The sequence below is a fragment of the Agelaius phoeniceus genome, chromosome 25 (assembly GCF_051311805.1).
Source record: "Agelaius phoeniceus isolate bAgePho1 chromosome 25, bAgePho1.hap1, whole genome shotgun sequence".
NCBI lineage: Eukaryota > Metazoa > Chordata > Aves > Passeriformes > Icteridae > Agelaius > Agelaius phoeniceus.
Genome location: NC_135289.1, coordinates 6,746,216 through 6,771,769, shown reverse-complemented (window position 1 = coordinate 6,771,769; position 25,554 = coordinate 6,746,216). Strand labels below are relative to the sequence as shown.

Genomic DNA, 25,554 nt, shown 5'->3' with positions numbered 1-25,554 from the left:
AGCAGGGTCTCCAGGCTTACCCGGGTGTTGTTGCGCTCGGCTTTCAGCTCTGAGATCTCCTCCTCCCTCTCCAGGAGCTGCTCCCGGCAGGCGCTGAGCTCCCGCGTCAGCGTCGCAAACTCCTGCGGAGAGCAGGGACAGAGCATGGTGGAGTCAGCCCTGCTGGACCTCCAGCACAGCATTTCCCATCCAAACCCAACCAGGGTAGCACTGAGGGAATGTGGAGAAACCAGTGGAGAGGCACAGCCAGGCCAGGAGGGGATTTATTCCTGGCTTCCCTCATGCTCTGGACAAGGAGAACACAGCAGCTCAAGATTTATCCCACTTGGTTTGATGTCCAATGGCACAAGAAACTGTTCTACAGCTGCAGAGGTGGTTGATGGCATTGAAAGCATCCCAGTCAAGACCACCAGCACATTCCCATTCCCACTGTCCCCTGGATGCAGATCCCACCTCGGAGCATCCCACCAGGCTAAAACTCACCACAAAGCCACAGCTGGTCAGGATGAGTCCCCTGGCCCTCAGCCAGCCTCTGCCATGGCCTCAGGACCTGGAATCATCCAAAACTTCCTTGCAAAAAAGAGGTTGCTGCCTCAGTCTAGCACGTGGAGCCCCAGTGGGCTGCCTATGGGGCACCCCCAGGTCCCGAGTCCCAGCTGAGAGGGATGGGGCACAGCAGGAGACAGCCAGGTGCCACCAGCTCTCGCTGCTGCCACTGCTTCCTCCAGGGATGTGACAGCCAGCAAGGAAGAGCCAAGCCCAGAGCAATGCCAAAGGAATGCTGCACACCCAGCACATCCCTCGAGACAGGATGAAAGCCACAATCACACTTGTGGCTGTGTTGGAGGGGAAGGGAAATTCACTTTGAAGTCCCTTCGATGCAGGAGGGCTCCCTTTCCCATAAAAAATGAAACCCAGGCACCTGGGTGAGCCCAGGAGCACCTCCCATTGCTCCCAGTGTCTCTTCAATGGTGCCAGGCCTAAGTGAGGTTTTGCAGCTGGGATTTCTTAGGGTGAGAAATGCAAATGCAGGAACGTGCCATGAATTCACACCATGTTCAGTGTTGGAAAGAATTTTAAAAGGCAAAGGATTTCAGAAGAAGCCAAGAAGGATTTGATGGAGCATTAACAAACCAAATTTCAAGAGGGGGTTGAGAGCTGCTTTACAGCATGAAATTCTTTTTCACTTTAATTTTCAGGTTTACCAAATAAAACCCCTTCAAACCGAAGCAAAGCATTGAGGCTTAGGCTGAACCAAATGCTCTGCTCAGCTCCAAGTGAAACCTCCTGTGACAGCTGAAGCTCTGAGAAATCCAGAGCTTTTACATCTGCTTGCCCCAGCCAGGTTTTCCCTCTCCCTCCCCTCCCCAAACCTGTCCCACTGCTGGGGTTTGTAGCCTGGGATTGGTGGGGATGTTGGTGCCACTGGTGCAGTTGAGACCCCCACAGTGGCACAGGACCTGAGCAGGTTGCAGTGAGGGGAAAGAGAAAGAATCACTGATCCTAGAAACAGCTGCTTTCCTGCCTGTCACCTGCCTCAGGCAGCTGCCACCCCACAACCCTGCTCCACATGCCTGCTCCACATCCCTGCTCTGGCATTGCCCCAGGGCCTGAGGTCCCCAGATCCTTCCCAGACCCCTTCCTGCCCCATCCATTCCCCAGGGACCACTCCATCCCTGCAGTTTTCTCTCTTCCCATCCCTTCTTAGGGACTGCTCCAATCTGGGATCACCCCTGGCCCCATCCCTTCCCCAGGGATCCCTCCAGCCCTGGGATCACCCTTCTCCCCACCAGTTCTCCCCCAAATCTGTCACAACACCCCAAACCTCGTCACTAACCTCTGCCATGCCCCATCCCATCCTTGCTCTGGGACCATCCCAGGGCCTCCAGAGCACAGGGAACCCTCGGCAGACCCAGCTCCAGTGGGATCCTGCTGTGCCAGCCCAGCCCTTCCCGGAGCTGTGCCCTGCCTGGCGCTGGGACCCCAGTGTGATCCCGATCCCAGTGTGATCCCAGTGCGATCCCGATCCCGATCCCAGTGCGATCCTGATCCTGATACTGGTGCGATTCCAATCTCCATGAGATCCCAACCCCGATCCCGATCCTGATCCCAACCCCAAACCCGATCCTGATCCCGACCCCGATCCCGGCGGCTCAGGGAATCAGGCCCGGCTGCAGGCACACGTGCGCGTTCCGTGCGTTATGCAAGCGCTGCCAGCAGCTCCCGAGCATCCCTGCGGATTAGAGCCAGGCTGGGAATGCCGGCGAGCAGAAAGCAGCAGGGAGATGTGCCAGAGAGGTGCCTGCGCATCGCCACAGGTTCAGGGATCTGTCACTCCCCCAGTCCCTCAGCACGCCGAGAGACAGGCGGCAGGGCTCCAGGAGCTTGGGAAAAGCATCCTGGCACTGGGATGGCCCCGGGAATGGCTTCCAGCAGCCCGAGCTGAAAACGTGGGGGATGCATCAGCTCTGTGCTTTTCCAGCACCAGGCCAGCACCCTGCGGATCCAAAGTCTGGCTGGAAGGGGACACTGGCTGTGGACATGGATGCTCTTTCCCACAGGAGTGAACAGAGCAGGGCAGTGCAGGATGGGTAGGACAAGGCATTGGAGGCAGCAAGATGAGGGATGGCCAGTGCTGGGGACAGAGATCACCAGCACCCAGGGATGGCCAGTGCTGGGGACAGAGATCACCAGCACTCGGTCTCCTCTCCCTGCATTCCCTTGCTGTGGTGGCCAGGCTGTACAGATGCTCCTGCAATCAGGATTTCATCCTGAAAGAGGGGATTAAAAGGGAGCAAATCCTCTGGAGAGAGAGGCAGCCCCTGCTGCGGCCAGCCCAGTGCACAGGCGGTCAGCGGGTCACAGCCAGGGTGGGCACAGCACAGAGCTGCCACCAGCCCTCCCCCAGGGCTGCTCCTCTCCCAGCCCTTCATCCCGACAGGAATGCTGCCTGCATCCTGTGCTCTGTGTCCCACATCCTGTGCCAGGCCTGGAGCACCCCATGGCAAATCAAAGAGCCCTCAGTCACTGTCCCCCCTCAGGGAAAGCTGCAAAAATGAACATTTACATCAAAAATAGCAACAGCCCTGCGGCGAGCCAGGCCAGCAGTGAGGTCAGCCAAGTACACAGGGCCTGAGTATGATGCCTTGGGAATAAAAAATAGGAATAAACCATTGCAGCTCCCGCTTACAGCCACCTCCCAGAGCCCCAGCTGTGCCAGATGCCGATGTTGCCACCTTGCTCTGGGTCACTGGTGGGCACCAGGCAAGCTGGGGACCATGACAGGCTGTCCCAGCGCACGGCTGCAGTGTCACACTGAGTGCAGCCTCCACCCCCATCCACAGGTGTGCCATGGCCCTCCATCCCAGCAAACTGGAGATAAAGAGGATCCAGATGATTTTCCTCTGCCCTGGCCATGGCCAGGAGTCTCCCAAGCAAGGCAGAGGTGCCTGCACAGCTCTGATAGGCTCTGGGACTAAGCAGGGATGCCTATAAACAGATTAGAAAGTGAAGGAGAGGTGCCTGATCTCCAGTCCAAGGGTGGACAAACACAGCCTGGGAGTCCCCAGGAGCCCTGCAAGCCCAGCAGTTCAGGAAGGGGCCAATTTGGATTAAAACCAAACCTCCACCAAGTGACTGACTGGGCTTGGCCCCAAGTCCTGGGGTGAGAGGGAGAAGGATGGAGGGAAGGAGCAGGATGGAGGGAAGGAGCAGAATGGAGGGATGGAGCAGGAAGGAGGGAAGGAGCAGAATGGAGGGATGGAGCAGGATATAGAGATGCTGTTTTCAGAGCAGGGAGGGAGACCTGGAGCACCACACAAGGTGTTGTGAAGTGGGATGCTGTGGACTAGGACTCGGATCTTTAGTCAGAGACCCCCAACCTGCCATGTTGGGGGTTTGGGGTTTTCCTCCTTGGCTGCGTCAGGGGGGAAGGCACAGAAAGGAGCTGGAGGCAGGCCGGGAACCAGCAGCATGGAGATGGCTGGAAAAGCACAGAGAGGTTTAGGAAGCTTGGGGGGAGAAGGCTCCAAGGCCTGTAGCATGGAAAAGCTGGAATGCCAAAGTCCTCAGCCCAGGGCCCTCTCGTGTCTCTCCCAGTGCCGTCTGCAGCACAGACAGGGGTGCAGCAGGATCACACCACAGGCAGCAAAATTCCCTGTTTGTGGCAGGAGCACTGCTGCTGCTCCAAGGCACCCAAGCCTGGGGACAAACCAGCTCCAGCTGTAGGATTAATGGCATTTTAAAGCCCCTAATTGGAGAGATTGCTCCTGAGGGAGTGGCAGGGGATGGCTGGGAAGGATGCCCACGCTGGGAAACCAGCGCTGCTGACTCGGCACGAGAGGGACAGTCCCATCCATTGTCTGCCCGTGTGGCAGCCCCACCACCCCACTTCTTCTCTCCCAGGAGTGGAGCAGAATGAAGAGAAAGCCCCAAATCAGAGATGAGGGGATAAACACGACCCCAGCAGTTGTAGCATGGGATTACACAGATTAAATCCTGCTGGGTAAACCCAGGGCTTCGACCATCACCCACCCCCAGCGCTGGACACTGGCACCTCCCAGACCTCCAGGATACAACACCGGGCCTCTGCAAGAGCATCCATGGAGAATCAGGGTCCTCCCTTCAGCAGGATGTGTATTTCCACCTGGGATTGCTCAGGGAGGAGCATTGTGCAGCCAGGCAAGCAGGAATCCAACATCTCAGCATCCTAGTCTTGTAGGAGCACAACCAGCTCCAACACAGCTGCCAGATCCCTCCATCCTTCCCAAAATCTGGAGATGCTTTAAGGGTCTTTCCCGGTGGGTGTTTTCCCCCACCTGGGGCTCCTGAGGTTCCCATTTACCTGCTGGTCTTTGCAAGATAACTCGAGATATACTTTGAAATTATATGTGATTGTTTGATGTCAGGATCTGCCCTGGCTCCTGGGGGACCTCCCGGGACTTTGGGCAGTCTTAGGGGGTCTGCTCACCCCAAAAAGGCCAGATCTCAGCTCTACAGGCAGCCCAAGAGGCAGCAAAGGTGCAGCAGAGCTCCATGGAAGGAGGAACTGCAGGAGGTCTGCATTGCCATGGGAAGCCCACAGCCCTCAGCCCTGCTGAAATCTTGGAGCGTGTTCTCCCCCTGACACAGCTGGGGACAGGGACTCCTGCCAAACCCCCAAGCCATGGCAGGACAGGGAGGAGCTCCATCCCACACAGGACTCTGAACTGGGAGCACGTCTGGATGCACTGGGAGCCCTGAGTGTCACATCCCCTTGTGGCGCCTGCCCCCGGGAGAAACTGAGCTGGGGGCTGGGCAGGAGGCAGCTGGGAGCAAAGCCAGGGCCTTGGGGGAGAGAGAGCACCCAGAACCTGCTCAGGGCTCAGTCCTTGGCCACAAATTCCCTGCAGAACAGGGGGGCTGGAGCTGGAGCTTTCAGCCCGATTAAGTCACATTCAGCACTGCCACATGAATAAATAAATCATGTAAGAAGCATTAAGGCAGCTTAGTCTCCCCAGGAAATTGCCCTGGAGTTCTGCCTTTTGGGGGCTGAGGGATGCCCCCATGGATTGGGAGTGGGGATGGTTCCGCCATGCAGCACAGGCAAGGGGGAACGGGAGCTACAGGCAGGAGCATGCCTGGAGCATCCCTGCAAAGGGGTTTGCCCTGGACAGGAACATCCCCTGCCTGCCCCATGCCTGGATCTGCACCAGATGCACATTCCCAGCCTGTCCCTTTGGATCCCATGCGAACACAGCAGCATCCAGCTGCCACTGTGCCCTGAGAGGCTGCAGAGTGCCACATCCCCAGATGCCACCCATCCCAGCCTCAGCAGGCAGTGCATCCCCCAGCCTGGCTGCACTCAGGGGACACTACTGATGAGCCTCGGTGCCCAATCCTGCCCTCAAAGAAGGGGTTCTCCCAGAAATCCAGCTTGCATCCCATTCCCAATGGGGTTTGAGACACTTTTACCACTCCTGGGTAAAAGAGCTCACAGAGAAGGAGGAAGAGGATGGGACAGACCTATGGGATGCTCCCCAGTGCCCTGGGGAGAGACCCGCGCGTCCCGGTCCCACTTACCTGGTACATGCACATGCTGGCATTAATCCCATTGGGCAGGTGAGCACTTCTGGATTTGCTTCCCGTGTTCATGCCGAGCCCTCATGTCCAGGGGAGAGCACGGGGGGCACCGGAGCCCCCTGCCCGCAGGGACCGGGAGGCAGCAGGAGCTCCGGGGGATTCCCCATGGGAGCCGCCCCAGTCACATCCCGGGGCCGAGGGGCCAGGGCGGCCCCAGCCGGGCACACAGGGGGCACAGCGCTGCCGGTGGCCCTGAGTGCTGACCCAGATTGCTCCGAGCACACCCCAGGCTCCAAGGGCCCATCCCCGGAGCGGGAGCAGAGGCTAAATCCGCGCATCCCTTAATCCGGGATGCTGCGCTGGGGCGGGCACAGCGTCAGGGTGACCCGGCTTGCTCTCTCCAGAGCCGGGAGCAGAGGGACCGAGCCCTCGGCACAGGGAGGTGGTGGTGAGACTGGATGCACCCAACACCTGGGTATGTCTCAGCAACTCTTTCAGGAAGGTAGACTCATCCATAGGGACCCCAGGAGCTCCTGGGAAGCACTGTTGGGTGTTTTACTCTTGGGCAGAGCCAGGACCAGCTGAGCTCTGTGTATGGAGCAGCTGTTCCCAAGCTGCTTTCCTCCATCCAGACAAGGCAGGGATGCAGAGAGCTGGCCAGCCAATAGCCCAAGCTCTGTCCTAGGTCATGCCACTATTTTTGACCCATTTCCCATCTCTCCAAGGTGCTCCAAACCCCAACACCCAGGCAAGGAGGATCTCAGGTTTCAGCACTGCAGAGGTAGAACAGATGCAAACATTTGAAGCCTCCTGCTTCCCTTGGCTGTTGGGCTCCTCCCACACCATACCCACAGTGGAACAAAGCAACAGCCCCCCCAAACCCCTGTTACCCCAAGTCTGAGCCCTGGGACACTGTGCTATTTCAAAAGACCCCACAGGGATGGTGGGCAGCTCAGACTCAATCTGCACAGCCCTGTGACACTGGATTCATCCACCTCAACCTCTTCTAGCCTGAATATCTTTGTGGAAATCAAGACCAGGCCTCTGGACTACCTGGAGAGGGTCCTGCAGGTGGAGGAACCAGGAGCAGAGCACCAGCAGAGCCCCAAGGCAAGCCCTGACTCCCCAAGCCCTGGGCTGCCCACTGAGCACGGGCCCTGGCAGCCTCGCTGTCCTCTGCTCCCTGAGATGTCCCAGTCCCCACCCTGCACCAGCTCTGCGTCCAGTGTCCCCTCTCAGGACCAAGATTGAGACACAGAAGTCTCATTGCCCCACTGGGAAAGGGGGCTGATGGAAAGGAGCCCTCCTGGTGAGGGAAGGGGCAGTAGTGGGGCTGCTCTGCACAGTGGGGAAGGAGAGCGATTGATGAATGGTTAATGTCCCCATCTAAAGTGCCACGGTGGGCTCAGCACTTACTGACATCCCAAGAAGTTGACTGGAGGCAGAAAGCCAGATCTGCTGCCCAAAATGAGCTATCTGCTCCCCAGGTGCTGTCCCCCAGCAGACTGACTGTCCCCATAGGAAGCGAAGGGTCTGCACCTGCCTTGCTCTCACCCCGGGGTGTCCTTGGAGAGGTTTTGCCCCTTCTCCAAATCCATTCCCATGTGGACAGGGGCATTGCATTCCTACCCCTCCTCAAAGACCAGCAAGGGTACAGAGGAGAAAGGGAGATGTCCCAGTTGGTCATGGCTTGGCCTGAGAGAACCCACAGGATTTACTGCTGACATGAGGTGCAACACCCGCGGCAGCATCACCGCTGTCACACCAAGCCAACCCCCCAGGGCCATGAGCTAAACCCCACATCCAATGCCCCTCGTGTGCCTCAGGGCAGGCTCGTGCCAGGGCAGGTCCTCACCTGCGGGAGTGCCGAGTTCAGCTGCCTCTGGAGCTGGTCCCGCTCCCGGAGCGTCTCCTGCAGGCGGCTCTGGGTGACCGCGAGCGTCTCGCGCGTCTCCCGCAGGGTGTCCAGCAGCTTGTCCCTCTCGTCCAGCATGTTCACCATCAGCTGCTCGAAGTCAGCGTCCGCCTCCGAGCCCTGGGGGGGGCCCAGCGGGTCCCCCTCGCTGATGGTGGGCATCACCTCGCACATCATGGCTGGGCTGGCTGGGGGAGGCTCCCGACGGGGCTGGGGGTGTGCTCAGCACAGTCACATCACTGCGGGCTCCCGGGGGCCAGGGGAGCCAGCACAGGAGGGGACAGGGGGGTGTTCAAGGAGGTGGACTCCCCATCCCTTCCTCCTGTGGGCTAAGCAGCAGCTGGCATCACTCCAGCAGGGTGCAGGGATGTCCTGGGCACCAACAGTCACCAGTGCCCTGCTTGCTGCTTGTCACTGCCAGCTCCTGCTGCCACCTCTCTGGGGTGCCGTGTGTGTCACCTCTGCTGGGTCCCGTGTGTCACCTCTGCTGGGTCCCGCGTGTGTCACCTCTCCTGGGTCCCGTGTGTGTCACCTCTCTGGGGTCCTGTGTGTCACCTCTGCTGGGTCCCGTGTGTCACCTCCCTGATGCCTTTCCAAGGGGCTGCAGCGTCCGGGCTGTTCAGAGGGGGACAAAATGATCCTTGATGATTTGTCCCAATGGAGAGCCCAAGCCAGCACAGGGAGGGTCCAGGGAATGTTTGGGCTGCCTGGCCATGCTGAGGGGGGCTCTGGTGAGGATGAGCTGTTTTCCCTGAAGCTGGATGAGGTGTCACTGCTGACGTGGAAGCGCGTCTCCGTTGAGCAGCACAGTTCTTCAAACACCCAGCAGTGACCTGTGGCAGAGGGGACAGAGATCAGATCCCTCCTGCTGGCCCCAAAATGCCCAGAGACCTGTCCAGCCCCCTCTGCCCCCCATCAAACCCTTGAGAGCTGCACCAGGTGGGCTCAGCACCCACAGGAATGGGCTGTGCCAGGTTGTACCTCCTGCACCCACTACCCCAAATCCAGGATGGTACCAAGCTGCAGGAAACAGCAACCCTGGCACCCAAAATCCTGCACCTGTCTTTGGCATTCACATATCCTGGGCCAGGATCCCATGCCCTCTGTGGAACTCCTGGCTGCCCAGGGCCCCTGTAGCCCCATTGTTCCCCAGCCTCAGGGAGCTTGCAGAAAATCAGGCTCCAGCTGACTTTAGCCCAAACCTGGCAGGAAGTCACAGCAATAAATGACTTGAATGATTGGATTTATGTTCCCCCCTCCTCTAGACAGATGTGCTGGGCCCAGCCGTTTAGTGACAACTGAACTCCAGCACATCTTCCCTTGGTCAAACCTCTCCCATGGGACGAAGGCAGCAGCATCCCCAAATTCCTGCCCAAGCACAAGCACCATGGATGAGAGGCTGGAGGGAAGAGGCAGAGCTGGCATTTGGGCAATATATAGGCTGGATTAAAGCATGGCTGGACCTGAGAACCCAGCCCAGGGCTGATGCTGGAGCCCACAGCCCCACCTTCCCTAAACCATCCCAGACAAGGTGCCAGGTGGGGATTCACAGTCCTGTGGGGGAACTTCAGCCCTCTGCAGCTGGGTAAGGGTCCCCAGCAGCAAGGGTGAGTGTGACACTACCACCCCAGTGAGGACCTGCCCACCCCGGTCACCATCTGTGCCAGGGGACAAACCATGAGCAGGGCTCAAGCTGAGCAGCAAAACACAACACGGCAGGCCCAGGGTGAGCAGTGCTGGTCTAGAGCTGCTTCTGGGGCAGGCCCCGCTCCAGTTTTAAACTTCGCAGATAAAATGCTCAAGGATAGGTCTGAATATTCTGAGTCTGTGGATGCATCTGAAGCTGTGGCTGCCCCATCCCTGGAAGTGTCCAAGGCCAGGTTGGACAGGGCTTGGAGCAACCTGGGAAAGTGGAAGGTGTCCCTGCCCATGGCAGGGGTGGGATTGGATAAGCTTTAAGGTCCCTTCCAGCCCAAACCAGCTGGGATTCTGTGTCACTTCCCCTTCAAACTCTCCCCCACACACATGGATAAAAAGGACCTGCACACAGGCCTGGGCCAGAGCAGCCTGTTCTGGTGCTTTGGGCTGGGATGAAAGCTCTTGTGCCCAACAGCTCAGTGGCACAGCAGGGACCTGCCCTGATGAAAGGTGACACTTGTGAGGAGGCGCCTTTGTCACACCAGACACTGCCAGGGCAGGGGAATCAGAACTCTGCTCTTTGGATGACATTGGCTCATCAGCTGAGAGGAAGTTTGACACAAAAAATTCTCTAAAAATAGAGAGGCTCTTGCAAAAGCAGCAGCCCCTCACTGTGCCTCCTGTGTGATGCTGAGCCAGCTTCAGGGGACAGAGGACAGGGCTGTCCCACAGGTGGTGTCCTCCCCTCCCTTCACAGGTTGGATCCTCAAGTGGGATAAAACCTGTTGTGGACATGTGACACTGTCCTGAAGCTTTGAGGGTTGTTCATGCCCTGGCTGTTGGGATTTGGGGTAACTGTGGATTCATGGGATAACTGCACTGAGGATATCCCATCTGTCCTAGGGTGAGGTTATGATGCTTGTATCCCCAATCATGTGTTCTGTTAATGCTGGATATTCTATTCTGTGCCTTCAAGACTGGTTCTGAGAGCCAAGGTGGGGAGAAGAAGAAGCACGGAGTTTGTTATCAGGGACTGCATTCACTCCTCCACAGGCTGCTGGAACTCAGAACTCCACTGTGGTGTCTGAGCACGGACAGGGCAGAACAGAGCCCTCCTTTGCTTTTCAGTTGGTTTAGCTGGCTGAGGCAGAGTTTTCCCTGGACTGTCTTTTTTTCTTTCCCTTTTCTTGGAACTGTTCAAACCTGCTCTGGACTGGGACCTGGGGAGCACTGAGAGCTTATACTTTGTGGCCTATGGGGGCCTACTCTGGGCAGCAGCCTTTCCCAGTGCCGGAGGGATTGATAACAGAGCAAGCATCCACAGGAGAGACTTTCTGAATTTGTCGTCTCTTCAGAGCGGCGATTGAGTTTTGTCATCCAGTATTGTTCATTTTATGTGCTGGGGAGTGCTCTGCCTGTTAAATAAACAGGTTCTTTCCACTTCTTTCCAAGGAATCCTTCCCGAACCAGGTGTGGGGAGGGGCTGTGTGGGTTTGCTTTCTGGGGGGGGCCCTTTTGGAAGTTTTCTCCCCAATTTGCCCTAAACCAGGATACCATCCCAGTGGGATCCCACAAAAACAAGGCTGGTGGAGCAAAAGGCACAGAGTGAGGGACTATTCCAGCCCCTGCTCTCCTTGGGTTGAGCTGGACATGAGCCTCATCCAATTCCCTGTAATTAAGCAGGGAAAATGCTTTCCAGTTCTACGCCCCTAATGAACAGCCCCAGGGGTACCCACAGGGGTACCCATGGGGCTCCCTGCCAGCTTTCCTGGGGTTAAGAGGTCCCAGACTCCAGGGAGATCCAGGGCCAAGAAGAGCAGAAACCAGTCCTACCCCAGGGCTAAGCCCTGTTATTTGGGTGCAAAGCCTAAAGCAGGTGACCTGCATGCCCCCTCCTCTGCTGTGCCTCTGCCTGAGGGATGAGCATGGAGAAGGAACACTCAGGCTGGGCAAAGTCTGGCACCTCCTAAGGACGATTTGAATGGCAAAATGAGCCCCATGGGCATGGCCCCCAGCCAGCTGCTGGTGGGGAACTGGGAGAAATTAGCAGATGAATTAAGAGATTTTAATCAAGGGAGGGAGGGAAGAGCCCTGCAAGCCCTCAGGGAAGGGAAATGCTGCAGGGAATGACCAAGACATAAATCTGACCTGAGCGATGACGGGATGGAAATTTATCCCAGCTGCAAAGGAGAGACACCCTTACCATGAGGAGACTCTGCAGATGCCAGTTCCAGCAGGGCCATGGCAGCCTCCCACACCCCCATGGGGCTGGACCCACACAGTGCAGCAAGAGGCACAGATTTACATCCAAGAGCTGATTTTCTTTCTGCTTCCCCCATGGTTGAGCTCGTGCACGAGTTGTTCTGGGGGGGTTTTGTTTCACTGCAAACCTGCTCCTGCCCACAGTCACATCCTGTTATTCCTGTGTGCTTGTGCAGGGAGATGGGGAGATGAGCACAGCCAGTCACTCAGCCTGGGGAGGGTGATCACAGAATCACAGGGATCTTACACAGCTGGTCCAGGGTGGACTCATCCCATTCCTCTGGTCCCCAAAAGCCTCTGTGCCCTGTCCCTGAGGATGCCCAGTGAAGCATCAAACTCTCTCTGGACAAAGCAACGTTGGTGACCCCGAGCTCCTCTGTGCCCAGGGCCTGGGATTGTCTGCACTGACTTGTCCTGAACCACCAAGGACACCAACAGAGGTGTAAGGCAGCAGCTGCTACAAACCCCTGCAGCTGGAGCAGCCCTATGAGCAGGGTGAGACCTCCCACCACCCCAGAGAGCAGCCAAAGCCCCCCTGGCCTGGCCTGAGAGCCCCAGACAGGTGGGGACAGCCAGCCCAGGGCTCTCAGGGCTCTCTGTGCCTCCCAGGATGCTGTGGCACTCTGAGAATCCTTCTGCCAGAGGGCCCCTGGCAGGGAAATCCAGGGGGGTGCTCTGCCACCTCTGAGTGTGGCTCTGGACACAATCCAGCCCCATGTGCCCATCCTGGCTGGAACCATGGCAAAATCCAAGAGTGGGAAATTCCCTGCACTGCAGTGGGACCGTCCACCTCCATGGACAGACACTGAGCTGCCTCCAGCATCCCCATCATGGATCCACTCCTCTAACAACCACAGGAACTCTGTGACCACATGGATTTGTGAGTGATCATTTCTGGATTTGACCACTGCAGCTTTCACAGCAACACCACGAGTCCCAGGAGTAGCCCAGGCTCTGGGAAGGGCCAACACCCAGAGTCAGGGCAGATGCAAAGGGTTTATTTGGGATGGCACATGAAGGAGCCAGGACCAGGCTGGGTTTGATCCCTGCTGTCTTCAAGGCCTGTGGAGCAGGGAGTGAGTTCAGTAAGCAACAGGCACAGGTGAGTGTGCAGGGATGTGCACACAGGGATACAGCAACATCCATGCAGCCAGGGATGTGCACATGAGCAGGAATGTGCAGGATGTTCCTTTCCAGAGTCAGCTCCCCTCATTTCTGTCCCACCTCAAACCTTGGGCTTTTCTCCATGCTCCACCTCACCTATTCCCAGGTGCCTCTCCCATTCAGCCCAGCTGAGGGGGCACACCCAGGCTCTGTCCCTCCCCAGCAAAGCTCAGCAGCTCCCAGCTCCCACCACACATGCCAGTGGTGACTTTGAAGGACCTTGGGGACGTCAGTGTGGGTGACAGCCCAGACACCCCCCACACTCTGCTGTGACTGCAGCAGCAGCAAGGACACACCCAGAGCAGCTCTGTGCTGCTGGAGGTCAGAGGGGCCTAAGCTCGCTCCCAATTAGTGCCTGTAAATCTCAACCTTTCACAGGTCTCTCGGAGAACTCCCTAAATGTTCCTGCCTGGCTTTAGAGGGCCTTAAGTGCTGGGATAATCATTGGGTAGAGGCTGCAAGGAGACAGCTGGGAGCTGAGCAAACACACACTGCACAGCTCCAGCCCTTGCTGGGTATTTTTAGTCCCATGGGGCTGCCAGGCACAGGCTTGCTGGGAGCAGGTTTCTTGCCAGGGAAAACGTGCTTGCTTTACTATCCCTCCCCCCTCCACCCCAAAACGATGCTTTCCCCACTTTTGGGGATGGAAAACAGCACCATCACATGTTGCCTGCTCAGAGAGGCCACTTCCTCACAAAGGTGCCCAGATGTGGAGGAGCTGATGGGGAGCAGAAGGGGTTTTTGCCCTGGAGCTGATGATTTGCTCAGCCCAGCTCTGCAGTGAGTCAGGCTGCCCATGGGATGCTGGGTCCCAGGGAGCACCCTGGCTTTCCCTTCCCAACGAGGGCGAGAAGCACCCGCAGCTTTACCCACACACAGAGGACAGAGACAGCCTCGTGTTTCCTCTCTGAACAGCTCCACTCCCATCCCAGCCCTGACAAGAGGAAGAGAAAAGCCTCGGTGGCTCTGTCAGCAGGACCATCACCCAGCAAGCAGCTGGCAAAGAGGCTTTAACACACTCCTTGGAGGCAACAAGCTCTCAGAGATTGATCATCCCATAAAAATGTCACTCTAATCTTTTCTGCTCCTGGAAAATCCTTCTCAGCTGCCCAGCTTGGCCTTGGACGCACAGAGTTGGGGTGGCAGAGCCCACACCAGCACCCGTCACTCCCAGCTCCCTGGCACAGGAACAGCCTCCCCTCTGCCCAACCGGCCAAACTCGGGGTCCAGCACCCACACTGACCTCCCACACTGACCCCTCTCTGCCAGATCTAGGAGGGACCAGAGTCTGATGCCCTTTTGCTGTTAGCTTTACCTTTCAGGAACTTGTGACCCCAGGACAGGCTGCAAGTGCCACATCCTGGCATTCCCAGCAAGCTCATCCCTAACACTGCCCCTGCAGACAGAGCCACATCCCAGCACAAGTCCTGCCCACCTTCACTGCAGTCAGACACCACTTGGAAGCAGCCAGGACATGTTGAGACACCAACCCACCCTTGCCTACCCCAGGGAAGGTCAGTAGTGACCCTCTGAGCAGTGGGATGGCAGGGTGGGAACCTCCTCACCATCCCTACCAAGCCATAGAGCCCATTTTTCCTACCCTCAGTGAGAGATGTGGTAATTAGAGGTTGGGAAAAGATACAGCCTCATCCCAGCTTTTCTCCCAGGCCCCCTTATTTATTCCCAGGATACATTGTGGCCTCTTGGGACCTGCAGTCCCCTGAGAGGGACAAGGAAGATGCAGTTTTCCATGGGGCCTGGATGGTAACAGCACTCCTGAATTCCCTAACGCAGCCCTGCCACCAACAGGGAACTGCACAGATGGTCCCTGGCTGCTGCCAGGGGCTGCCCGTGGCCAGGACACCCAGGGATAACAAGGGAAATGAGGCATTCTGGCTGGAAATAAGGTGCCATTTTTGAGCAGCACAGGATTGGATTCCTGTTCCAAAAGGTGAGATGGATTTGCTGAGATCGGGGCTGGGAACGTGGCGGAGACCTGAGCAAAGACACAGAGGTGCCTCCTCTCTCCTCTCTCTCCTGCGGTCCCCACACCTGCAGCAGTGTGTCCTTTGCCCCCAGTGGGACAATGCCCAACTTGAACCTTGTTGGAGGTGCAGCAGTGGCAGAACAGGACATGCAGGCAGCGTCTCCAGGGTTTGGAGCTGTCTCAGGTGTTGGGAAGCCCTGGGTGCCCCTAAAGAATGGGGACAGGAGACATTGCAAGCAATAAAAGGCAGCTACTCCCAATATCTTACTTTAAAGGACACACTTCTGCCCCAAAGACTTGCTCCAAACCCATGAAGCAGTTCCCACCTCAACCCTTGCTCACTCAAGTTGCTAAACCAGAGGAGAATCCACAAGGAAAAATGTCCAGATCTGACAGTTTCTTTGCAGGGAGCAGTAAATGCTAGCATTGCACTGGTATTTATACTTCCCAGTGGGAGGGGAGGCATTACACACCACTTCCAGAGGGTATTTTCAGACAGCCACCTGCTCCTCATTGTGCAGAGACACAATTGTTCCTCAGCAAAACCTTGTCAGACGAGGAGCCAAAATCTGCGCCGGGCCCTGGGGGGGAGGAGGGAGCTGAAGCCCCAGGGCTGGCACCCAAACACAGTCACACAGACACCCACAGGAATCCACAGGACTTTGTCACCTTGGGATGTGCTGTGGGGGTTGTGTCGGGGGTCCTGACTCAAGGTTCCCTGTTTCCAAAGTGGGCTACATGTCCTGCCCTGACCCCAGGGAAAGGTGGGATCTCAGGGTATCCCAAGGAGGACCACAGGTCTGAGGAGGCTGCTGAAGCCCCGAGGATCCCAGGGGCTGTGAGGAAGCACAGGGAGTGTTCTGGAGGAGCTCGAGATTGGAACACAAGCTGGATTTCACTCTTTGGCACAGCTGCCCCAGTTGGCACGAGGGGTTCACCCGAACCAGCAAAAACACAAACCAAACCCCCAAATCCTGTAATCACACCCCACTCCAGTCACCTGGACCCAGCAGCATCACTGAAAGACAGGGCTGTGGAAATCCTGGAGAAATCCCAATTCCTTTGATGCACAAGAGGCTGGAAAACAACCATGTGCTCTGGCAGGGAGGAGACATGCACCTGATCCATGAGACCAAGCTCACATTGCTCTTCCAGGATGTGGTCTGCACTCAGAGCCATCCACAGGGACAAGGAGGGGTTTCAGCAGCCACCAAACCAACACAAAAAAGCCACAATTCCAGTTACAACCATTTCCTTTTCTAGTTGCTGCTCTGCTGTGTATCATATGGTTTATCCATCCTTCTGTTCCATAACTTTGCAACCAAACCCCCTGCCCTTTGCTCTGTTAGGCTGAAGTCACAGAATCCCAGAAGCCCAGAATAGTTGGGGTTGGAAGGGACCTCTGAAGATCATCTAGTCCAACACCCTCTCCAGGCAAGGTCAGACCCCAAGCAGGTGCCAGCGGGACGCATGCAGGTGAGTTTGGAATGTCTCCAGGGAGGGAGACTCCACACCCTCCCCAGGCAGCTGTTCTGGTTCTCTGGAGGAAGTTCTTCCTCGTATTGAGGTGTTGAGAGTCTTTGATTTCTGTCTCAAGGAAGGTTGCTTTAAACAGCAGCAGAAGGAAATGCATTCCCTACAGAAGCAGCACATGGAGGTGAAGCAGCCCCTGACTCTGCCAGGGAACACAGCACTGGGATCCATCCCAGCAATAGGGCTGGTTTCCAGCCCAAGGTGGATGCAGACTCCTCTGACAGGGAAGCGATCCACAACCATTGAGAGAAAATCCTGTGCTTGTCACAGAGGGAGAATCGCTGCAAAGTCCCCTTACCTTTGGGAAAGTGAGGCCTTGTGCCTCAGTCTCCCCACGAGCACAGCACAGCTTCAATCCTTGCTGAGACACAGAGGCATGGCTGGTGATTTTCCATGATTTCACTAGAGGTTTTGCCACGGGTACATCCCTCCCGCCCCCGTCGCACTTCTGCTGAGGAGTTATCTCATCTGGGAGCCTGCCGGGCTGGAGCCGGGGCCTCCCCCTCGCTAGCGCTGCCCTGCTTTAGTCACACCCCGTGAGCACTTGTGGTGCTAATTTATTCAGCGACGAGGGAAGAGTCACCAGCTCCGAGGGGGGCTGGGGAAATCTGTGCCAGGGTGCACCGGAGCCCTGCCAAACGCTGTGGAGGGGCCTCTCCACTCACCCAGCCCTGGCACCCGTGCCCAGCCCGTGCCCAGCTCAGGGCACAGCGGAGGCTGTGCTTGCAGAGAAACCCCGGGGCAAACCCCACGTGCACCTGAGGAGCTGCCATGCCTGGTCTGCCCAAGATCCAGGGTTTTCCCTCACCACCCATCCCACTGGAGTCTCTTCCGCACCCTCAGCAGGCCCTCCCTGCCAGGAGCCTCAGCAGTGATAGCCAGTCCTGCACATCAGCTGCACATCTGCCCAGTCCCAGGGTAAAATTCAGCCACCAACTCCGTGACTGGTGGAAAGGGAAAGGGGCTCAGTGAGCTCCCTGAGGCCCACAGTGAAATCCCACTCCCTGGCCTGCTTGAGCAGGTCTCCAGCATTCTGCCAGCACAGAGTCATGGAATGGTTCACTTTGGAAAGGACCCTGAAAGCTCAACCAGTTCCACCCCTGCCACGGGCAGGGACACTGTCCACAAGGCCAGGATGCTCCAAGCCCTGGTGAACCATCCCTCACCAGACTCTAAATTATGAGTGGGGTTGAGGAAGAGCCCAGGAAGGGAGTTTGGAGTTGGGGGAGAGGCAGATGGGGCTTTCAGTGAAATTTAGGAAGTGTTAGAGGGTGTTCAGAGTCACAGTAGGGATGTGTCCGGTGCTGCTGGCCTCAGGCTGGACCACAGCAGGCTCAGGAACATATCCCTGCACCACACTCTGGGGTTTTGCAGGCACCACAACCTGCAAGGGAACACCAATGGTCCTGGAGCATGACCCTGGCCCTGGGGAGGCCTCCAGAACTCAGCAATTCACCACCAACCACCCCAGCACACAAACAGAGACAACAGCAGCCAGACTGTGCCCCAAGCTCCCCTTGTGCTCCCCGTGCCACCTGCAGACAGTCCAGGCAGGGCTCCCCTTTCCTCCACCCTCCTGAAGCACAGAAGGTTTTAGTCCATCCTGTTCCATCGTGGCTTGGGCACTGGATGACCCCAAGCAGAGGTGACTGGGATGGTTTCAGTAACTCAGGTGATGGGGAGTGGGGAAGATTCCCCCCTGTTTTCATCCCTTCTGTTGCTCCTTGCCTGTGCTAAGGGGCTTTAGCAATTGCTTGATCCCTTTGCTGATAGCAGAGCCAGTTCCTGAAGAGCTTTTGCCCAGATGCAGTGGGACATCAGTGGGACTCTCAGTTCTGGACACTCAGGCTTTGAGGATGAGCAGACCCAGCACTGGGACAGCTCTGCAACGTTTGGCAAGGAAACCTCACAGGATTTACCACAAGCATCTCCACCCCTACTGGGACATGTGGGTGCTCAGCTCCACATAGGACAAGGCAGGACTGTGGGGTTAAATCCCTGCCTGACTGAAACCTGCTCCTCCTCCCAAGCACCCTCACACCATGGATAAGCACAGCCCTCCCTTGCCAAGCCAGGCTCCTTTGGCACTGTGGCTGATTTGGAATGGGTGGATGAATCCCAGCAAGGAGCAGGCAGAGATGGAGATAACCAGCCCCCAGTCCAGGCTGGAATGGCCCTGGTGCTGTTCCCAGTGCCCGTGCAGGGAGAGCCCAGGGCAGTGTCAGCTCCCAATGTCTCAGCCCTGACAGCCACAGGGCCTGGCAGGAGCAGCCAGGGGACAGCTGGGGACAGGGACATTACAGGGTGGCTGGGGCGAGGCTCAGGCACTGGAGCCCTGTCTGCTCTGTCCAAATCCACATTGAGCAGGGTCACATCTTCAACCCACACCCTTCAGGTGCAAAGTGAGCCCCCAAATGAGCCCCAGCCAAAGCCCACCTGGCACACTTGGCACACCCAGTACACCTGGCACAGCCAAAGTGACAGTGCTGCAGGAAGGACTCATCCTACTCCTGTCTGGCATTTAAGGCCTTGTTTCATGCAAAAAGGACTTTCTGGGGGAGTCTCTGCCCTGCACATCCCAACTCCTGACACAGGGGAGGATGTGCCCACTCGTGGCACCAGCGAGGTGGAGGGCCTGGAGATGCTGTGCTTTAGAAGGAAAATTCAAGTTGTTCCTCTTTAGGAGAATTGTAGGATTAGCTCATCCCTGATTAAGCATCAGAGGAACCACAAAAAGCACCTCAAAAATAGCCTGCCAAGGAAAAACTCCATCTGGAGCTCATTCCTCCTGGATATAGGCCACAAGGAAGATATAAGGGATATAAAAGTTCAGTTCCCTCCAGAAATCCCAAGTACTGGAAAAGATCAGGAAGAATAAATCAGGGTTTGCATCAATGTGAAGAGCTGTGTTGGATCCAGCAGGGAGCTCTAAGCAGAGCCCCTGAGGGCATGGAATGAGCAGAGGGAGGGACCAGAGGAATCACCATGTCCCACCACTGCTCCCCTTGTTTGGGGATTGGAGAAAACAGACAAAGGGAGGCACCACCAAATTGCTCCAGAAAGTGTAGGGAGTGTGATGGTTTGCAGAGGGGTGGCAGCCCTCTCCCATGGCAGCAGAGCTCTCATCTGGGCATGTATCATCTCAAAATCCAGCACCAGGCAGTAGTTCAACTCAATTTCTAACTTGCTCCCTCTCAAAATGTCAGCTCCATGGAGCCCAGCTAGTGCAGTGTCCTCAGTGTCCCCAGGGACTGCCCTGCCTGGCATGGGAGCCCCAGGAGCTCTGCCCTTGTCCTCCCTGTGCCACCCACAGGCTCCCATTGCCATCCCAGCTCACCCAAAGGGGAGCCCCAGCCATGGCATCACTGAGCCTGACCCCTGCTTCCACCCATCACACCCAAAGGGAACCCAAAAAACACTGAACCCACTTCACCCTTTGGCCCAAAGCCCCTGGGAACAGCACTCTGCCACTCCCAGTACTTTGGGGGCTCCTGCATACTGAGTTCACAGGATCCCAGACTGGTTTGGGTTGGAAGGGACCTTTAAACCCATCCTGTTCCACCCCCTGCCAAGGGACACCTTCCACTATCCCAGGTTGCTCCAATCCCAGCCCCAGGAACAATCCCCCTGAACCACCTCAGGAGGTCAGAGAAGGATGTGGCCAATCCATGAGACATCACCAGAGGAGGAGGGACACATCTGCAGCTCAGCAGGCTTTCAAAGGAATGAAATGTGGGTGATTACACTGGTGCACCACTGGTGGGAAGAGTTGCAAGTGGGGTGGTTTTCTACCTGGTCCCCCTGTTTGCTCCTGTGGGCACTCAAAAACATGGGGGCCTTAAACCCCCTTGGGGGAGGAATGAAGGAAAGGGGACATCCCAATGCCTTGGAAAACATCTGCTGCCTGAGCTGAGGATGCTGTGTGCTTTCTGTTAAAAGCCAAGAGCATATCAAAGCTCACAAGGCAAAAGGACACATGTGGGGCTGGGAATCTCTCTCCACACACAACCCAAGAACAGCAGCCGAGCCAACGCTTTCCAGAGGGTTTAGTGACCATTTCTGCAGACAGCTTTAAATTTCTGGCTCTTTTACAGCACAGTTTTGGACCTTGCACACCCCCCAGTGCCTGTTCCTGCAGATGTGGCAGCAGGCAGAGCCCAGCTCCAGCAGCACTGGCTGAGGGGGTCAGGCCCTCCCTGAGCCCCAGCACTCAGCAGGGCCAGGCTGTGCTGCTGCAGAGCTGCAGCCCCAAAGGGCAGTACAGGCAGAAAAACCAGCATGTGTCAGGACTGGTGGGATGCTCACCCAAGCAGAAGTGGCTCCCTGCCCAGCCTCCTGCCCTCCTCCCACCTCCCCAAGTTCAGAGCTGCCTGCAGGCACCAGCCCACCTGAGGTGACCTTCACCTGTCGTGCTGATCCAGAGACATTCACTGAGTGATGCTCTCATGTGAACACCTGATAGACAGAGCCCCTGACCTTGTCTCCCGGGGTAAATGCACCAACTTATCTTCACCAGCTCTGGGAGGTGCCTGGTTTGGACAGCTACAATCATTTCCCTGCCAAATTACAGCCATTCCAGACCTCACCACCACAAGAGGACCTTCAGCCCATGCAGACACAGCAGCAGCAGCTCCCTGGGAATGCACCCAGTGCAGGCACTCAGAAGGATGGAATTTACCCTGCATCCAACTGGTATGTAACTGGAGGTGGGATTTTTGTGCCTTGCCCTTTGCAAAGTGCTTGGCCCTGCTGAAGAACATGGTGGACTCTGAAAACGTGGTGGACTCTGGGCTTGACAGGCAAAGCACTCCCAGAAGCTCTGGGAACATACATTAACACCCACCCTGCAGGTCTCCCACCCTCATGGCACAGCATGAAGGGCTGTCCAAAGGCCCTTTCTCCCCTCCAACATCACAACCACAGTTGTTGGTCACCATCCTTCATCTCAGTAGATCCACCTTCACCTGCCTGGACCTGCTGAGAGCTGACAGGGAGCTCCAGGGCTGGGCTCACATCCAGCAGTGCTCTGCATCCTTACAGGCCATGCAGCCTCTCCAGGGTGCTCCCACCCCAGATGTGGAGTGAACCTGAACAGGATTCATCTCTCCCTACAGCCAAAGCCACCTTCCTCCCAGGCACTGGGTCCCTTTGGCACCTTTGCATGTCCAAATCCTTCCACAGAGCAGGGATAGATCCAAGCCCACCTTGCTCCTTGCTCTCAGAAATTTCTGAAGAGCATCAGCCAGTTCTGAGGGCTGAAATGAGATAAGGTGGAATCCAGTTCCTGAAGCTCAAGAACCAAACACTCTCCCAAACTGGGTCTCACCATCTCCTCTGCCCTTTACAAAGTATGTGGCCTCCTCCAGCTGTGTATGGTCAGGGGAACATGGGACAGGGCAAGGCAAGAGGGTTTCTGGGTCAGTCTGAGTCTCCTGAGGGGAAACAGATGGGTTTTCTGGTGGGGACTGATGCTGAAAAGCAATTACACATGAAGACATCCCCAACAGACTCTGCTCTGCTCTGGCCCAGAGCCCAAGTCATCCTGGGTTTGGATTTTAATTAGCCCCGTTTTGGTATCTGCTCTCTCTTCCCTCCAGATAATGATTTAATTATTACAGACATGTCTTCAAATTAGCAGCTTCCTCAGTGGATTATTCAGATCTCCTCAATTACAGAGCCCAGCTCACCACCATCACAAAAGAGGCTGGAGAGAACAAAGGAAGCCCAAAATGCTTCCTGGAAAGAGGAACCATGAAGCACCTGTACAAGCAGGGGTCACTGCCAAGCCCTTTTCTGTTTATCCAGGTCTCTCTCACAGCTGGACAGGAAACCTCACTCCAAACCACACCCAAAGAGCTGCATCATATGTGACCTGTCTTCCCACCAGGCCTTTGTGCTCAGCAGAGCACAAGCAAGGTGAAAAGGACATGGGATGAGCTGGGACATGGAGCTACCTCTGTGCATCCCCCTCTATTGAGATCACAAGTTTGGGGATCCCCCAGCAGAAGGGACCCTGTGGGGACCTGGTAAGGACCCACTGCCAGACTACAAGTGCCCTTATGCTGGGGATCACCCAGGAGGTTCCTCACCTTGGGAGGGACCACAAGGGAGGTGGGACCAGGCAGGGACCAGGAGGTGGAAATGGCAAGTCCAATTTCCTCCAGCAGGGACTGGGCAAAGGCCTGGGGCTAAGCCAGGCCTGGTTGAAGAGAAATCAGCGGAACAGGCTGCCAAAATAAACACCAGAGGTAGATGCAAAGTGAAGGAAGGGGGAAACCTTCAGAGAGCAGCTCCACAGCAGATTTGGTGCCAAGGAGCAGGGGCTCACCTGCACAGCAGAGGAGTCCCTAGCTGAACTGCCAGGCAGACACGTTGCTCCCTCACAGTGAGGTGTGGGCAGAGCTTCTCCAGGCTGCATGAATTCCCAGCAAACTCTCCTTGCCAGCCTGGCACAGACTCACAGAATATTCTGAGCTGGAAGGGATGATCCCTGTCCCCAGGCTGGGCTGGGACAGGAGGGGACACACACAACAGGTGCCCCATCCCTTGCTGCAAAGGGCAACAAGCTCCAAGGATACCCAAACAAGCACCTTGGTCCTTTTCCACCAATACACCTGAGCTCCTGACTCCACACCGTGCTTCTCCCAGCACCCCCAAGATTTCCCTCACCAGCGCTGCTACAATACACACATTGCTACCAAAGGAATCAGATTTGTAGCAGCCACTGGGAAAGCTCTACTGCCTCTCCCTGCTGTAGCATGGGCAGGAGCAGAAAATCTCCTCTGGCTCCCCTGTCACTGCAGTTTAGACTCCAGGAGACCAGCTTAAAGCAGCTGCAGCTCCTGCTGCTGCAGGAAAAGCCCTCAAGCACAGCCACGTGTGAGTCTGCACCTGCAAACACAGCCTAGGCCTCCCAAATCCCAGGCTAACCCTGCATTTGTGAGGCTGGATCCTCCTCTGAATCCCTTCCTAAGCTCAGAAAAGCTGCTGTGCAGCACAAAGAGCCCAGTGCTGTGGCCTGTTATCCCAGCTGATGGGCTGGGGGATACAGCCCCGCTGTCCCTCATATTCCTGGCTGGATTCACAGCCCTGTTCTCTGGGCAATGAGCCCCAGTCCTGCACCACTGGCCTTGTGCCCCATGTCCCTCTGGGCTGTGCCCTGGCTCTGTCCTCTCCAACAACCATCACAAACCTTTGAGCATTTCGAGCTCTCCACCCCATCAGAGACCAACACACTCAAGAGCAAGCAGGGGGAGAGTAAAGGCCACAATGGAACAAGGCTTTTGGTTTAATTTCCTTAAGAAACCAGGCTAAAGAAGATGGGAGTGGAAGTGACACATAAAAACCCAGAGATTTTCATTAACCCGATCAAACCTCCTGGAATATGATAACAGAGGCAATAACAGACACCTCCCCTCTGGCCAAGGACAAAGAAAGGCTTCCTAGCTTTGAAGAAGATGAAGAAAATTGGAGTAGAAGAAAGGAAATGACTCAAAAATGGCTGAAATGTCAGCTGTTATTAAAAAGCCTTCACCTGGAGAGAAATAATGAGTGATGAGAACAGGGATATGATGGGGGAAGCTGAACAGACAGAGAACAAGTGGTGAGCAACCACGCGAGAATGGCTCTGAAAGCCACACTGGTGACTACAGGGGTGGGCTGACCTCCAGAGCTGTGCCTGGGGTGACCTGTGAGTGATTTGGGGTCCTGAGAGGCCATGCCCATCAGGAGGGTGACAGCAGCCCCGGGATGTCCCCCACCCCCGACAAGCAAATCCCAAAGAGATGCAGTGAAATCCCCCTGGATTTTGAAACAACCTTCCAGAGGTGCTGATCCTACCCTCCTGTCACCTCTTCCCTGCTGTGCCTGCCTGAGGACAAGAACAGGGACACTCCTGTGGTGCCACAGTGTAGGGAGATAGAATATAAATAAATAAAGGTAGTATCTTTACCCCCTAAAGAGTTGCAGCTGGGTTAATTATTAAAGATTAGGAGCAGGCCTGATTTTAACAGGCCACAGCTGTAGCCGATGATAAGAAGAGTGTTATAAAAGAGTGGATTGGTTGGTTGAGGGGAACTGGAGTCAGTGGGCTGCTGTGAGAAGAAGGAAGAGTCAGTGCCTAGAGGAGCTGCCTATGAGAACTATCAAGGAGGTACAAAACTCTAGCAATATGGAACCTTTGCAATATAATGACAGCAGAACCCTTGCAATGTAATAACACCACAGCGCGGCCGGGAATGCGCCGCCAGCATCCCGAGTGGAACAGTAGATGGCATCAGCCAGGAGGGGACACCCGTCCCTGTGAGCCCCGGGACCACCCTGAGCCGGGGCGGCCGCGGCCTCGCACGGCCCCGGCGCTGCCGGGAGGGAGGGAGGGAGGGCAGTGTCGGGGCTGTGTCACTGTCATTGTCACCGTCACTGTCACGCAGCACTGCGGGACCGCCCGCTCCAGCCTCGGCAGCTCCATCCCCGCCGCAGCTCGGGCCGGAGCCGCGCTGTCCCCGCTCCCCCGGCGCGGACACAAAGCCCGTCCTGCTCCCAACCCGCGATCCCTCCGGCATTGCCGCAGCCGTGCCAGGAATTCTGGAGCAGCAGCCGCTCGCATCCTCCTCTCCTGGCCTCCAGCGCCTCCCCAGAGCTGCGTGTGCGGACACACGGCTCCATCCTCCCCTGCAGAACCCCGGCTCAGCCTTGCTCTGCCCCACATTCACAGCACGGTGTGCCCAGAGCCCTCTGGTGAATCTGACAAGATTCACTTTTTGGGAAGCAAGAAGTGAGAGTCAAACCTTACACATTTCCTCCCAGAGTAAGGTCGAGGGCAGCAGGGAGTTGGGAGCTGTGCCTGCACAGAGGTTGGACTTTTCCAAACCCAGACTTGTCACCTTCAGAGGAAAATACAGAGGCAGCAAAGCCGTCCCAGTAGCCACCATCACCTTCAGCATTCTCCTCCCACCAGCAGTCTGGACCAGCTCTCCCCTGCCAGCCTGCTCTGGTT

General features: G+C 56.6%; 1 protein-coding gene across 3 annotated transcripts in view; it reads right to left on the bottom strand.

Moving 5' to 3' along the window:
- The window catches only part of PPFIA4 (PPFI scaffold protein A4), a 61,192-nt gene that overhangs the window by 26,695 nt on the left and 8,943 nt on the right, over positions 1-25,554 (bottom strand). For all 3 annotated transcript variants that reach the window (XM_054648636.2, XM_077190699.1, XM_077190702.1), the window contains exons 2-3: positions 7,916-8,808; positions 21-122 (exon numbers count right to left, since the gene is read on the bottom strand). In XM_054648636.2, coding sequence (XP_054504611.1) covers positions 21-122; positions 7,916-8,152 — 339 coding nt within the window. In that variant the 5' untranslated portion in view covers positions 8,153-8,808. The remainder of the gene's footprint in view (positions 1-20; positions 123-7,915; positions 8,809-25,554) is intronic.